Source organism: Oncorhynchus tshawytscha, linkage group LG26, assembly GCF_018296145.1.
Source record: "Oncorhynchus tshawytscha isolate Ot180627B linkage group LG26, Otsh_v2.0, whole genome shotgun sequence".
Lineage (NCBI taxonomy): Eukaryota > Metazoa > Chordata > Actinopteri > Salmoniformes > Salmonidae > Oncorhynchus > Oncorhynchus tshawytscha.
Window position 1 is genome coordinate 4,620,884 of NC_056454.1, and position 13,913 is coordinate 4,634,796.

The 13,913-nt window shown below is 39.9% G+C and overlaps 1 protein-coding gene across 3 annotated transcripts in view; it reads right to left on the bottom strand.

Annotated features, from left to right (window-relative positions):
• si:ch211-269e2.1 (cohesin subunit SA-2) overlaps positions 1 to 13,913 on the bottom strand; it is a 46,576-nt gene that overhangs the window by 4,889 nt on the left and 27,774 nt on the right. For 2 of the 3 annotated variants that reach the window (XM_024388662.2, XM_042306765.1), the window contains exons 18-27: positions 7,188 to 7,280; positions 6,718 to 6,804; positions 5,914 to 6,114; positions 5,707 to 5,783; positions 5,511 to 5,598; positions 5,219 to 5,299; positions 5,002 to 5,094; positions 3,973 to 4,147; positions 2,503 to 2,642; positions 1,087 to 1,188 (exon numbers count right to left, since the gene is read on the bottom strand). In XM_024388662.2, the coding sequence (XP_024244430.2) occupies positions 1,087 to 1,188; positions 2,503 to 2,642; positions 3,973 to 4,147; positions 5,002 to 5,094; positions 5,219 to 5,299; positions 5,511 to 5,598; positions 5,707 to 5,783; positions 5,914 to 6,114; positions 6,718 to 6,804; positions 7,188 to 7,280 (1,137 nt within the window). The remainder of the gene's footprint in view (positions 1 to 1,086; positions 1,189 to 2,502; positions 2,643 to 3,972; positions 4,148 to 5,001; positions 5,095 to 5,218; positions 5,300 to 5,510; positions 5,599 to 5,706; positions 5,784 to 5,913; positions 6,115 to 6,717; positions 6,805 to 7,187; positions 7,281 to 13,913) is intronic. The other variant, XM_042306766.1, reaches the window with a different exon arrangement.

Genomic DNA, 13,913 nt, shown 5'->3' on the forward strand with positions numbered 1-13,913 from the left:
TCCCTCCTCTGTGGGATCTACCATTAGGCCTTAACCAGGCCTTTATTGGATAAAATAATATCTATAACCTGGAGGCCTGGATAGTGCCAAAATGTCACATTTCTCAATAATTATTTTGGATACAGATTTAAAATGCATGCAAAATATTCTTCTCCCAATGGATTTCATTTGAGGAAGATAAAAAAAATCTATTCTAACATTTCTGGATTACAACCAAATTATGGTAAGGCTATATTACGTATTGGATCACAAAAAAATCCAACGTTTACATTAGTGTAGTTTACCAATAAAATGGTCTGATGGTGAAGTGGACATACTCTGTATTCATATCACAAAAGACAGAAATGACCGAACTACAATACATTTTAATACAAAGTTAGCAAAATAAATAATCCCTTGCTACCAGGGAAAGGAAAATATCACCCTGGTTAACTCTTTAGTCATATCCCAGTTGATTTATTTGTACAAAAAAAAACAAACATTTTATTTGGAACGGTAAGCCAGACAACATTAAACGAGCATATTTATATAATGAATGTGAATTCAGACGGCAGAAATGATTAAATATTAAAGCATTAGACCTCACTAAAGGCTTCAGTCATACAAAATATATACTTACATCCAAACTGGTTCTCTGGCAGATTAGTAAGAATGGCTGACCTAGTGTTTACGAATGGTCTTTTCCCCTTCAGATTACAATCTCTCACTTTCGGTTATTTGAAAATGTAAATGTAAAAAATATAGCTATTTTTAAAACAAGCCATAGAAAGTTGGTTGCAATTTCAGTTTAATCCACCAGAAAATAGAGAAAAATAACAAAGATTATGGTTAAACATCATGATATATATTTTTATCAATTAGCATATATATTTTGTGGAAGAAAGAAAATGCGGTATAATCTTTGTAGATTATAAATAGGACTGGTGGAGGGTGGCTACTTTTAAGAATCTCAAATATAACACATTTTTGGTTACTACATGATTCCATGGGGGGTTGTTGGAATGCGCCATGGAGGGTAAAGGCAAGGGTGAAACATGACATAATAAAAAGAGGTGAAGGGGTAGAGTCAGAACAACCCTGGCCCACCTGTTGCAGACAGAGCACCAGCGTGCGAGCACTCTCTATCTTATCCATCTGCCGTGTTCTGCTCAGAGTCTCCTTAATAATGTCACCAAAGTTATTATAATACTGCAGAGAGAGAGAGAGAGAATATCAGTGGTGAGGAGACAGTCATATCAGAGCCTTTCATGTGGCGTCTGGCCTCTGCCCCCTCACCCCAGTCACTACAGATAGCTGTATCACTGCGTGTGTGCTTTCTGCTGCTTGTCCCGCTCAGAGAATGTTGATGACCTTATATTCCCTATAATGCTGATGTGCCACACAAAATATACAACTGGATATTCATACCTGTGTGAGAATTCTGATACACTGTTCTAATGTACTGCTCCTATAGCGGTGAGGATGAGGAGGAGTCCTATCCAATATAACCCTAAATCTAGGTTTCCGGTGCGGTATAAATGTTCTACCCAAGTAGAAAACAGTGTCTTCAGAAAGTATTCACGATCCTTGACTTTTTCCACATTTACAATTTCTGGATACAATTGAGATGTGTTTTGTCACTGGCCTACACACAACACCCCATAATGTCAAAGTGGAATCATGTTTGATTTTTAGAAATTAATTAAATAATAAAAACCTGAAATGTCTTGAGTCAAAAAGTATTCAACCCCTTTTATTATGTCAAGCCTAAATAAGTTCAGGAGGAAACATGTGCTTAACAAGTCACATAATAAATTGCATGGGCTCACTCTTTGTGCAATAATAGTGTTTAACTATTACCTCATCTCTTTACCCCACACATACAGATAATTGTAACATCTCTCAATTTCAAACACAGATTCAACCACAAAGACCAGGGAGGTTTTCAAAAGCCTTGCAAAGGACACCTATTGGTAGATGAGTAAAAAAAAAAAAATGAATATCTCTTTGAGCAATCAATACACCCAGCCACCTTTCAACAGGACAATAACCTAAAGCACAAGGCTAAATCTACACTGGAGTTGATTACAAAGAAGAGTGATTGTTTATGATTCACTTAAATCTGCGGTAAGACTTGAGTTGTTGTCTAGCAATGATCAACAATCAATTTGACAGAGTTATGAATTTGGAAAATGATGGGGAAATATTGTACAACCCAGGTATACAAAGCTCACAGGGGATTTTTGCATTGACTCAGGGGTGTGAATACTTATGTAAATTAGCTATTTCAGTATTTAATTTTCAATAAATTTGCAAAAATGTCTAAACATTTTCTACTTCATCATTATGGGGTATTGTGTGTAGATGGGTGAGAAAAAAATATGATATTTAATCCGTTTTGAATTCAGGCTGTAACAACATGTGGAATAAGTCAAGGGATCTGAATACTTTCCGAATACACTGTATATATCCCTTGAAATATGTATATTGTATGCAGAAATCACTTTGTGATAGTAGCATTACCTTCATGTAATACTTAAAGAGATCAGCAGCCATACTCATCTCCAGCACCCCGTGTACTATGAGTTTACAGAAGCCTGCCAATAAGCTCCTACGTCTGTGGAGCTCCTCCAACCTCCCCTCACCAGACTCTACATCACTACCTGAGAGAGATGCAGAATGAGTAAGGGGAAGAAAAGGATGAACGAGAGGAAAAGCAAAAAAGAGAAGAAAGAAAGCGGGGAATGAGAGACAGATGAGAGGGAAAGAGTGGTTTAGTTGGTTTCAGGACAACGGGTTTAACAGGTGGAAATAAGTGACAACATGCAACTATAGTTATGACACCATGTGGGTTCAATCTTTCACAGAGCCAATAAAACGCTCGCAGAGGTGAACCAAAGTTAATGCTATTTTCTCACGGAAAAACATTGCCCTTATTTCATAACTTAATGCCTTTGCCCCGAGACTGATCTCCAGTCCACCACCTAATAGAAAACAGTGTATATACTATAATGGCCACGAAGTAAATCAAATAACACAATAGATCTTTATTACATGTTCCAAACCAATAGTCCCATATTGCATTTGTTTGAACATATGAGAAATTCCTTCCTGTGCGCTTATTGACTTATCTGGACTATCCGTGTGAGGACGCAATATGTTTCCCATGAGAAAAGCTGTCATCAAGTACCATTGATTATGAATGCCTCCTCTTGACCATCAATACTCAATACACAGTAAATGGCCCACACAAAATAAATTCTCGGAGAATAAAGCAGTGCATGCGTTTTCTATCGATCCCGTTTCCTTTTTGTTTAAATAGAACTTTTCCCACTGTGGAATCTGTAAAAATATATCCAAACGCTATACAAAGCATCCATAGACACGTCACCTAACAAATACTTGGACTAATCTCTTGGACTAATGTATAATGAGTCTGTGTAGCACTGGGTGTGTATTACTGGCTTTCCTACGCGATTTGAAGTCAACTGTTAGGTCAGGTTTGAGGAGTAGAATATGAAGTGATTTATAGCCTAGGAGCACCTCTGTGTAGATCCATTTAGCTACGACTGCAGCTGTGAATTTAATATCTGAATGTATTATCATGATTAACTTGTAACAGAAACAGGGAGTGAACTGTAAACCTGTGACATACTGTACATCTGTACCATCCTACAGTCTGACAAAGAAAAACAGTGCCATCTGCTGGGGAAAGGTACAAGTGTGTAAGACACACAGGACGAAACAAAGAGACAGGTATTTTCTCTAGCCTCATCTTCTCTTACGAATATAATTTTCATCATCATTGCACTCTAACCTGCCTTAATACATTCCTGCAAACTCCTACTGATTTCCAGTCAAGTTTGGGGACCTGGGGGAGAAGGGGTGAGCAAGTCAGGTAGAGGTATGGTAAGAGGGGGGTGCATTAAGCTTGCTCGCCCTCTCTAGTAGAGTATCTACAGTAATCAGAAGTAGAGTTGTCAATGGTCTCACCCCTGCTGTGGCTGTCGTACTCTGCTCCAGTGAAGACGTGCTCCAGAATGAAGGCAAGCAGCGCCCTCTGAAGTTTCGGGTCGGGAGTGTAGAGCAGGGGGCCGTAAGACGAGGGATCCCACACTTGCAACTGGTAGTTGTGGGCTGTCAAGACATCACACAGAGACAGGAATGCCTGGGGGGGTGAGAAAGATGGGAGAGGGATGGAGAAAAATAATAAAAAGAAGAGAGAGACAGGAGCAAGACAACGTATTAGTTTGTTTCACAGTAAAGAGAGAAGTAGCCAACATTCAGAGAACTAAATATATCTTTTTTAAAAACTGACTTGTGGCATGGTTGTCAGAAGTGTTTCTGCTTTAGCTAACTCTTTAGTAGTTGTCATGATGAATACTAGCTCACACTAGTTGTGCCCTTCACAGAGAGCGCAGATGAACCACTCAGTGTCAGTGAGGTTATCATACACAGAGATACTGTAGATGGAAAGGCCTGAGCGGTTGAGGACACAATCAATCACATGACCAGTGAGGTAGAACCAATGGTATGTCCAATGGTGTAAGCAGCACATTGTCACATATGCTGGAGCCACCGAAAGGCAGAAACAGAGGAAATAATAATATAAATACTGTTTGTTCTTTAAAGGTCTAATGAAATCACATTTTGACTCTAGTACATTTTTACTCATGGGAAGAGATTGCTGATAGTTTATTAGTTTCACTAATTATCAGAATGAGGTATTGGGGTGGCGGTGTAACAAAATCACTAAGATGTAAACAATAACAGAGTCACTAGGACAGTGGAATAACAAAGTTCATAGTTCACTAGTCAATACTGATGCACAACATACAGTACGGGTCCATTTAGACAAAATAACATGGAGGCTAGCAGTCCTGTGTTAAGACCCGTTTCATTGAGCCTGCCTTCTGTGCCAGATGGACAGGATTTACACTTTTGTGATTCCATTGAATCCAATGCACCAGTGCAGCTGAAGTATTTAAAGGTTCAGACTAATAGTGCTGCGGTGTGTCCTACCTGCTCCTTCACACTCTGATCGTTGTGGGACAGACAACGTAGACACTTCTCACACAATGCTCTCATCTGACTCCTCTGGGCTACAGCCTTTTCCTGCACACACATACACACACGGTCAGTCATAGCATTCAATAAATCTGTCCAACCGTACAAGAAACTAGCTAACTGTAAATAAAGCCGGACTAGCTAACTGTAGGAGGTAATATCAGGTGGTCACCCGTGAGGTCAGGGTTTCTCTACTGGTGTTGAGGTTCCAGAGGACAGAGTAAGATACACACTGCAGAGCTTCCACTGTCAGCTGAGGGCAGAGAGAGAGAGAGAGGGAGGTCAGAGGTGGTGAGGCATGGTGTTCTCAACTAGGTTGGTGTTTTATACTTCAACTGTACTGTAAATGCCAAAAGGTTATGAGATGTTGCATATAGGAAGAGCTTGGGGGTTAGTAGGAATGGACTGGTGTGATGTTATTTGACAGAGGGTGATCATAGCTCAGGGCAGGGTATACTATCTACCTGTGTAGGTAATCCACCGTGAATGATCTCCACTGAGAGAAGAGGAAAGACCTGCTCATACAGTCCCCAACGAGACAGGTCCTGGGCACTACAAGAGAGCAGAGCAGGTGTCACATGCGCAGACACGAACGCAGCCATGATCACCTGCGTGCATACACAGGCACACACACACAAACAAACGCACACATCATCTTACTTGTGGAAAGCAGTGAGTTTCTTCAGTGTGGATAGAATCTCTCCTGTCTTTTCCTCATCAGCAGTGAAGTTGCCATCCTGAGAAGAAAGAGAGAAAGAGAGAGAGGGGAGAGGAACATGGCAACAGATACATAACTCAATCGCCACTCTGTATTAAAGAAACTACATATATTTATGTATGTGTTACACATGGCATCTCTGTGCCTACCTGCAGTGCGTCACCCAGCAGTGCTGCCAATCTGTCTGCCCAGCATTGGACCACTGCGTCTCTGCCAGGTCGTGCCAGGGGGTGCCAGGCTGTTTCCTCTCCACACAGGCTGAGGTATGAGCGAGCAGCCGCCTCCAGCACTGCAGGGTCAGTGTGGAGCTCCAAAACAGCTCCCATCTCAGCCAGCAGGCCCGACAACGCCTGGAAGGAAGGGGGATGGAGAAATACTCTTTAAAACAGGGTTGTTCTGACATTTTCTTTAATTTTGGGTGTATAAAAAAAAAACACACTGGCATTGGTGATCTCAAACAAATGGTTGGGTCAATAGACGTTCATGGAGTTTTAACTTTAACCCCTGATCAAGGTTTATGGACTAAATATGTTTTGGACCATTGAAAGTACTGTGAATCATACAAGAATGCTGGAGATCTTTTCCTTCTCAAATCTGATTTAATAGTCTCACCAGCAGAAGGTGCTAAGAGCCGTCTGCAAACAACAGGATCGCAAAGTAATTGCTGAGAAGTACATAGCTCACATGTCCCGTAGACTAATACAATATAATACAATAAATGATTACTAGTCTTGTCATGTATTTGTCACTCATTCATCTCCATGGTATTTGTTTAACATGTTCTTGTTAGTCATTTACCAAACACTTTTTCCAGACCTACTTACAATAAGTGCATTCAACTAAAGTAGGTAAGACATATCACCATCACTGGAATTTTGCATTTTTTGACAACTTTTACAAGAAGAATGTAAAAGTGCTGGCTGGCTATAAAGCACATTTTCAAGTAAGCTGACCTGTGGGAATTCTGCATTTGGCGAATCTGGGTGTAAGTACTGAGGTATCTTCAAAAGAGATGCCACAGTTTCTGGGCTCCCTGAATACTAGGAATATAATTATCACAATCATCATATCACAATTATCACAACCATCATCATCATTGTTTTGATTAGTCTGCACACCAGTTGGTTCATTGTAGCAAAAGCCATGTTAGTTGTGAGATTGTTAGACGGAATATAACCGGTCACCTGCTGGATTGTAAATGCCCTCTAGTGGCAGTAGCCTTAACAGATCTTAACTAGCAGGAGGATAAAAAGTGTCATATCAATCATTATTGTCATTCTCTTAACCATCATCAGTAGCAGCATTATCATCAATGTCATCGCCATCCTTCCTGTCATCACCAGCCCTCCTGCACTGGTGTAATATGTTCCCATGAAAGAGTGTGTTTTAATGTGTGTGTGTGCGCGCATGTTTATGTTCTTACCTTAATCAGCAACTGTGGCAGTACCTTGAGGAAGTGTTCAGTGAGTCTGCCACAGTCATCTACCTGAGACTTTTTTTCTCTGGCACTTACCACCTGTCAAAAACAGTGTTACATTTACAAGATTTGAATATATACATTACTATTATTAACCCATCCACCACCCATACACATATTACAAAACTGCATACACCACTGTTCAAGTTTGGGGTCACTTAGAAATGTCCTTGTTTTAGAAAAGCAACATTTTTGTCCATTAAAATAACATCAAATTGATTTGAAATACAGTGTAGACATCGTTAATGTTGTAAATAACTATTGTAGCTGGAAACAGCTGATTTTTAATGGAATATCTACACAGGCGTACAACAGAGGCCCATTATCAGCAACCATCACTCCTGTGTTCCAATGGCACGCTGTGTTAGCTAATCCAAGTTTATCATTTTAAAAAGGCTAATTGATCATTAGAAAACCCTTTTGCAATTATGTTAGCACAGCTGAAAACAAAACTGGCCTTCTTTAAAAGAGTTGAGTATCTTGTCAGTCTATTCTTGTTCCGAGAAATGAAGGCTATTCCATGCAAGAAATTGCCAAGAAACTGAAGATCTGGTACAACACTGTGTACTACTCCCTTCACAGAACAGCACAAACTGGCTCAGAATAGAATAGACAGAATAGAAAGAGGAGTGGGAGGCCCTGATGCACAACTGAGCAAGAGGACAAGTACATTAGTGTCTAGTTTGAGGAAACAGACACCTCAAGTCCTCAACTGGCAGTTTCATTAAATAGTACCGGCAACACACCAGTCTCAATGTCAACAGTGAAGAGGCGACTCCGGGACGCTGGCCTTCTAGGCAGAGTTCCTCAGTCCAGTGTCTGTGTTATTTTTCCCCATCTTAATATTTAATTTTTATTGGCCAGTCTGAGTTACAGCTTTTACTTTGCAACTCTGCCTAGAAGGGCAGCATCCCAGAGTCACCTCTTCACTGTCAATGTTGAGACTGTTGTTTTGCAGTCCCACATACCAGTCAAAAGTTTGGACACACCTACTCATTCCAGGGTTTTTCTTTATTTTTTTACATTGTAGAATAATAGTAAAGATATCAAAACTAAGAAATAACAGTCTTCTAATATTGAATTGAAAAAAATGCACAATACTCCAAAGCAAAATCGGGTTTAGATGTCTTTCAGAAACATTTACGTATTAAATGTGTACTGTTATTATGGATCAACTCTTTAAAAGGCATCTATTCTAAACAGTTTATAATCTCAACTGAACTAGTCTGTTCTATTTTCAAGACTGTCTTCATTCAAAAAAAAAAAAAAGTGTTAAACAAATCCAAATATATTTTAGACTTCAGATGCTTCAAAGTAGCCACCCTTTTCCTTGATGACAGCTTTACATTTCTCTTAGCATTCTCTCAACCAAGAGGTAGTCATCTGGAATGCATTTCAATTAACAGGTGTACCTTGTGAAAAGTTAATTTGTGGAATTTCTTTCCTTCTTAACGTGTGTGAGCCAATCAGTTGTGTTGTGACAAGGTAGGGTTGGTATACAGAAGACAGCCCTATTTGGTAAAAGACCAAGTCCATATTATGGCAAGAGCAGCTCAAATAAGTAAAGAGAAATTACAATCCATCATTACTTTAAGACATGAAGGTTAGTCAATGTGGAACATTTCAAGAACTTTGAAAGTTTAAGTGCAGTCGCAAAAACCATCAAGCGCTATGACTGGCTCTCATGTGGAACGCCACAGGAAAGGAAGACCCAGAGTTACCTCTGCTGCAGAGGATAAATTCATTAGTTACCAGTCTCAGAAATCGGCAATTAACTGCACCTCAGATTGCAGCCCAAATAAATGCTTCACAGAGTTCAAGTAACAGACATCAACATCAACTGTTCAGAAGAGACTGCGTGAATCAGGCCTTTATGGTAAAATTGCTGCAAAGAAACCACTACTAAAAGGACACCAATAAGAAGAAGAGACTAGCTTGGGCCAAGAAACTCGAGCAATGGACATTAGACCGGTGGAAATCTGTCCTTTGGTCTGATCAGTCCAAATTTGAGATTTGTCTTTGTGCGTCTTCGTGAGACGCAGAGTAGGTGAACGGATGATCTCTGCATCTGTGGTTCTCACCGTGTAGCATGGAGGAGGTGTTATGGTGCTTTGCTGGTGACACGGTCAGTGATATATTTAGAAGTCAAGGCACACTTAACCAGCATGGCTAACACAGCATTCTGCAGCGATACGCCATCTCATCTGGTTTGCGCTTGGTGGGACTATCATTTGTTTTTCAACAGGACAATGACCCAAAACACACCTCAAGGCTGTGTAATTGCTATTATTTGACCAAGAAGGAGAGTGATTGAGTGCTGCATCAGATGACCTGGCCTCCACAATCACCCGACCTCAACCCAAAGGAGTTGGTTTGGGGTGAGTTGCGCCGCAGACTGAAGAAACAGTAGCCAATAAGTGCTCAGCATATGTGGGAAAAGCATTCCAGGTGACTACCTCATTAAGCTGGTTGAGAGAATGCCAAGAGTGTACAAAGCTGTCAAGGCAAAGGGTGGCTACTTTGAAGAATACCAAATATAAAATGTTTTTTAATGTGTTTAACAATTTTGATTACTACATGATCCCTGTGTTATTTCATAGTTTTGATGTCTTACTATTATTCAACAATGTAAAAAAAAAAAGTCAAAATAAAGAAGTATACCTGTATTAATGGCGTCCTTTGACAGCTCTTTGGTCTTGGCCATAGTGGAGTTTGGAGTGTGACTGTTTGAGGTTGTGGACAGGTGTCTTTTATACTGATAACAAGTTCAAACAAGTGCCATTAATACAGGTAACAGAGGAGCTTCTTAAAGAAGAAGTTACAGGTCTGTGAGAGCCAGAAATCTTGCTTGTTTGTAGGTGAAAAAATACTTATTTTCCACCATAATTTGCAAATAAATTCATTGTAGGATTTTTAATGTGATTTTCAGGATTTTTTTTTCCTCATTTTGTCTGTCATAGTTGAAGTGTACCTATGATGAAAATTACAGGCCTCTCTCATCTTTTTAAGTGGGAGAACTTGCACAATTGGTGGCTGACAATACTTTTTTACCCCACTGTAACTAACCAAATAATATGGAAAACATTCAGAAAAAAATAAAACAGATGGATCATATTAATAGAAATAATAACAGCCCTAATATATATTTATATATATAAAAGTCCTAGCAAGGCTATAAGCATGCTGGCGCAGCCCGGTCAGTTCATTGGATCCAAATGTTTTGAATCGGTAGGGTAGCCTAGTGGTTAGAGCGTTGGACTAGTAACCGAAAGGTTCCAACCCCCGAGCTGACAAGGTACAAATCTGTCGTTCTGCCCCTGAACAGGCAGTTAACCCACTGTTCCTAGGCCGTCATTGAAAATCAGATTTTGTTCTTAACTGACTTGCCTAGTTAAATAAAGGTCAAGTAAAATAAAAACATTGTTTGACGTTTTTGAGGGAAAGATGTATAGAAATCTACCTGAGGTCAGAAGTTTACATTCACATTACAGTCATTATAACTAGGTTTTTCAACCACTCCACAATTTCTTGTTAACAAACTATAGTTTTGGCAAGACGGTTAGGACTTCTACTTTGTACATGACACAAGTAATTTTTCGCTGACAGATTATTTCACTGTATCACAATTCCAGTGGGTCAGAAGTTTACATACACTAAGTTGACTATGCCTTTAAACAGCTTGGAAAATGTCAGAAAATTATGTCATGGCTTTAGAAGCTTCTGATGGGCTAATTGACATCATTTGAGTCAATTGGAGGTGTACCTGTGGATGTATTTCAAGGCCTACCTTCAAACTCAGTGCCTCTTTGCTTGACATCATGGGAAAATCAAAAGAAATCAGCCAAGACCTCAGAAAAACTATTGTAGACCTCCACAAGTCTGGTTCATCCTTGGGAGCAATTTCCAAACGCCTGAAGGTACCACGTTCATCTGTACAAACAATAGTACGCAAGTATAAACAATATGGGACCACACTGCTGTCATACCGGTCAGGAAGGAGACGCGTTCTGTCTCCTAGAGATGAACATACTTTAATGCCAAAAAGTGCAAATCAATCCCCAGAACAGCAGCAAAGGACCTTGTGAAGATGCTGGAGGAAACCGGTACAAAAGTATCTATATCCACAGTAAAACGAGTCCTATATTGACATAACCTGAAAGGCCGCTCAGCAAGGAAAAATCCACTGCTCCAAAACCGCCATAAAATAGCCAGACTACGGTTTGCAACTGCACATTTTTGGAGAAATGTCCTCTGGTCTGATGAAACCAAAATATAACTGTTTGTCCATAATGACCATCGTTATGTTTGGAAGCCAAACACCACTATCCCAACCATGAAGCACGGGGGTGGCAGCATCATGTTGTGAGGGTGCTTTGCTGCAGGAGGGACTTGTGCACTTCACAAAATAGATGGCATCGTGAGAAAGGAAAATTATGTGGATATATTGAAGCAACATCTCAAGACACCAGTCAGGAAGTTAAAGATTGGCCGCAAATGGGTCTTCCAAATGGACAATGACCCCAAGCATACTTCCAAAGTTGTGGCAAAATGGCTTTAGGACAACAAAGTCAAGGTATTTGAGTGGCCATCACAAAACACTGACCTCAAACCTCAACCCTGGGCAGAACTGAAAAAGCGTTTGTGAGCAATGAGGCCTACCAACCTGACTCAGTTACACCAGCTCTGTCAGGAGGAATGGGCCAGAATTCACCCAACTTATTGTGGGAAGTTTGTGGAAGGCTACCTGAAATGTTTGACCCAAGTTAAACAATTTAAAGGCAATAATACCAAATACACTCAATTAGTATGGAAACTTCAGACCCACTGAGACTGTGATACATTTTTTGGGGAAATAAATCCTTCTCTCTACTATTATTCTGACATTTACATTCTTAAAATAAAGTGGTGATCCTAACCGACCTAAGACAGGGAATTTTTTACTCGGATTAAATGTCAGGAATTGTGAAAAACTGAGTTTAAATGTATTTGGCTTAGGTGTATGTAAACTTCAACTGTGTGTGTGTATATATATATATATATATTCGGCCCCTTGAATCCCACATTTCAGGCTTCAAACATAAAGATATAAAACTGTATTTTTTTTTGAAGAATTGGGACACAATTGAAGTGGAACGACAATTGGATATTTCAAACTTTTTAACAAATCAAAAACTGAAAAATTGGGCGTGCAAAATTATTCAGCACCTTTACTTTCAGTGCAGCAAACTCTCTCCAGAAGTTCAGTGAGGATCTCTGAATGATCCAATGTTGACCTAAATGACTAATGATGATAAATACAATCCACCTGTGTGTAATCAAGTCTCCGTATAAATGCACCTGCACTGTAATAGTCTCAGAGGTCCTTTAAAAGCGCACAGAGCATCATGAAGAACAAGGAACACACCAGGCAGGTCCGAGATACTGTTGTGAAGAAGTTTAAAGCCGGATTTTAATTTCCCAAACTGAGTTTAAATGTATTTGGCTTATTCAGTGTATGCCCTGTGCATCATGTGATAATATGTGAAATGGATACAAAAAGGATATCCCAAGACCATGGCAAATCTACCAAGACCTGGCCGTCCCTCTAAACTTTCAGCTCTACAAGGAGAAGACTGATCAGAGATGCAGCCAAGAGGCCCTCACTCTGGATGAACTGCAGAGATCTACAGCTGAGGTGGGAGACTCTGTCCAAGGACAACAATCAGTCGTATATTGCACAAATCTGGCCTTTATGGAAGAAGATATCCATAAGAAGTGTCGTTTAAAGTTTGCCACAAACCACCTAGGAGACACACCAAACATGTGGAAGAAGGTGCTCTGGTCAGATGAAACCAAAATTGAACTTTTGGCAACAATGCAAAACGTTATGTTTGGCGTAAAAGCAACACAGCTCATCACCCTGAACACACCATCCCCACTGTCAAACATGGTGGTGGCAGCATCATGGTTTGGGCCTGTTCTTCAGCAGGGAAGGGAAGATGGTTAAAATTGATGGGAAGATGGATGGAGCCAAATCAACCATTCTGGAAGAAAACCTGATGGAGTCTGCAAAAGACCTGATACTGGGACGGAGATTTGTCTTCCAACAAGACAATGATCCAAAACATAAAGCAAAATCTACAATGGAATGGTTCAAAAATAAACATATCCAGGTGTTAGAATGGTCAAGTCAAAGTCCAGACCTGAATCCAATCGAGAATCTGTGGAAAGAACTGAAAACTGCTGTTCACAAATGTCCATCCAACCTTGAGCTCGAGCTGTTTTGCAAGGAGGAATGGGAAAAATTTCAGGCTCTCGATGTGCAAAACTGATAGAGACATACCCCAAGCGACTTACAGCTGTAATCGCAGCAAAAGGTGGCGCTACAAAGTATTAACTTAAGGGGCTGAATAATTTGCACGCCCAATTTTTCAGTTTTTGATTTGTTAAAAAAGTTTGAAATATCCAATAAATGTCGTTCCACTTCATGATTGTGTCCCACTTGTTGTTGATTCTTCACAAAAAAATACAGTTTTATATCTTTATGTTTGAAGCCTGAAATGTGGCAAAAGGTCACAAAGTTCAAGGGGGCCGAATACCTTCGCAAGGCACTGTATACATCTATCCAGACCAGGTCTTTATGTCTATTACATGCAAGACATATTTCATATAGTCCTCATTATATCCTGTTTT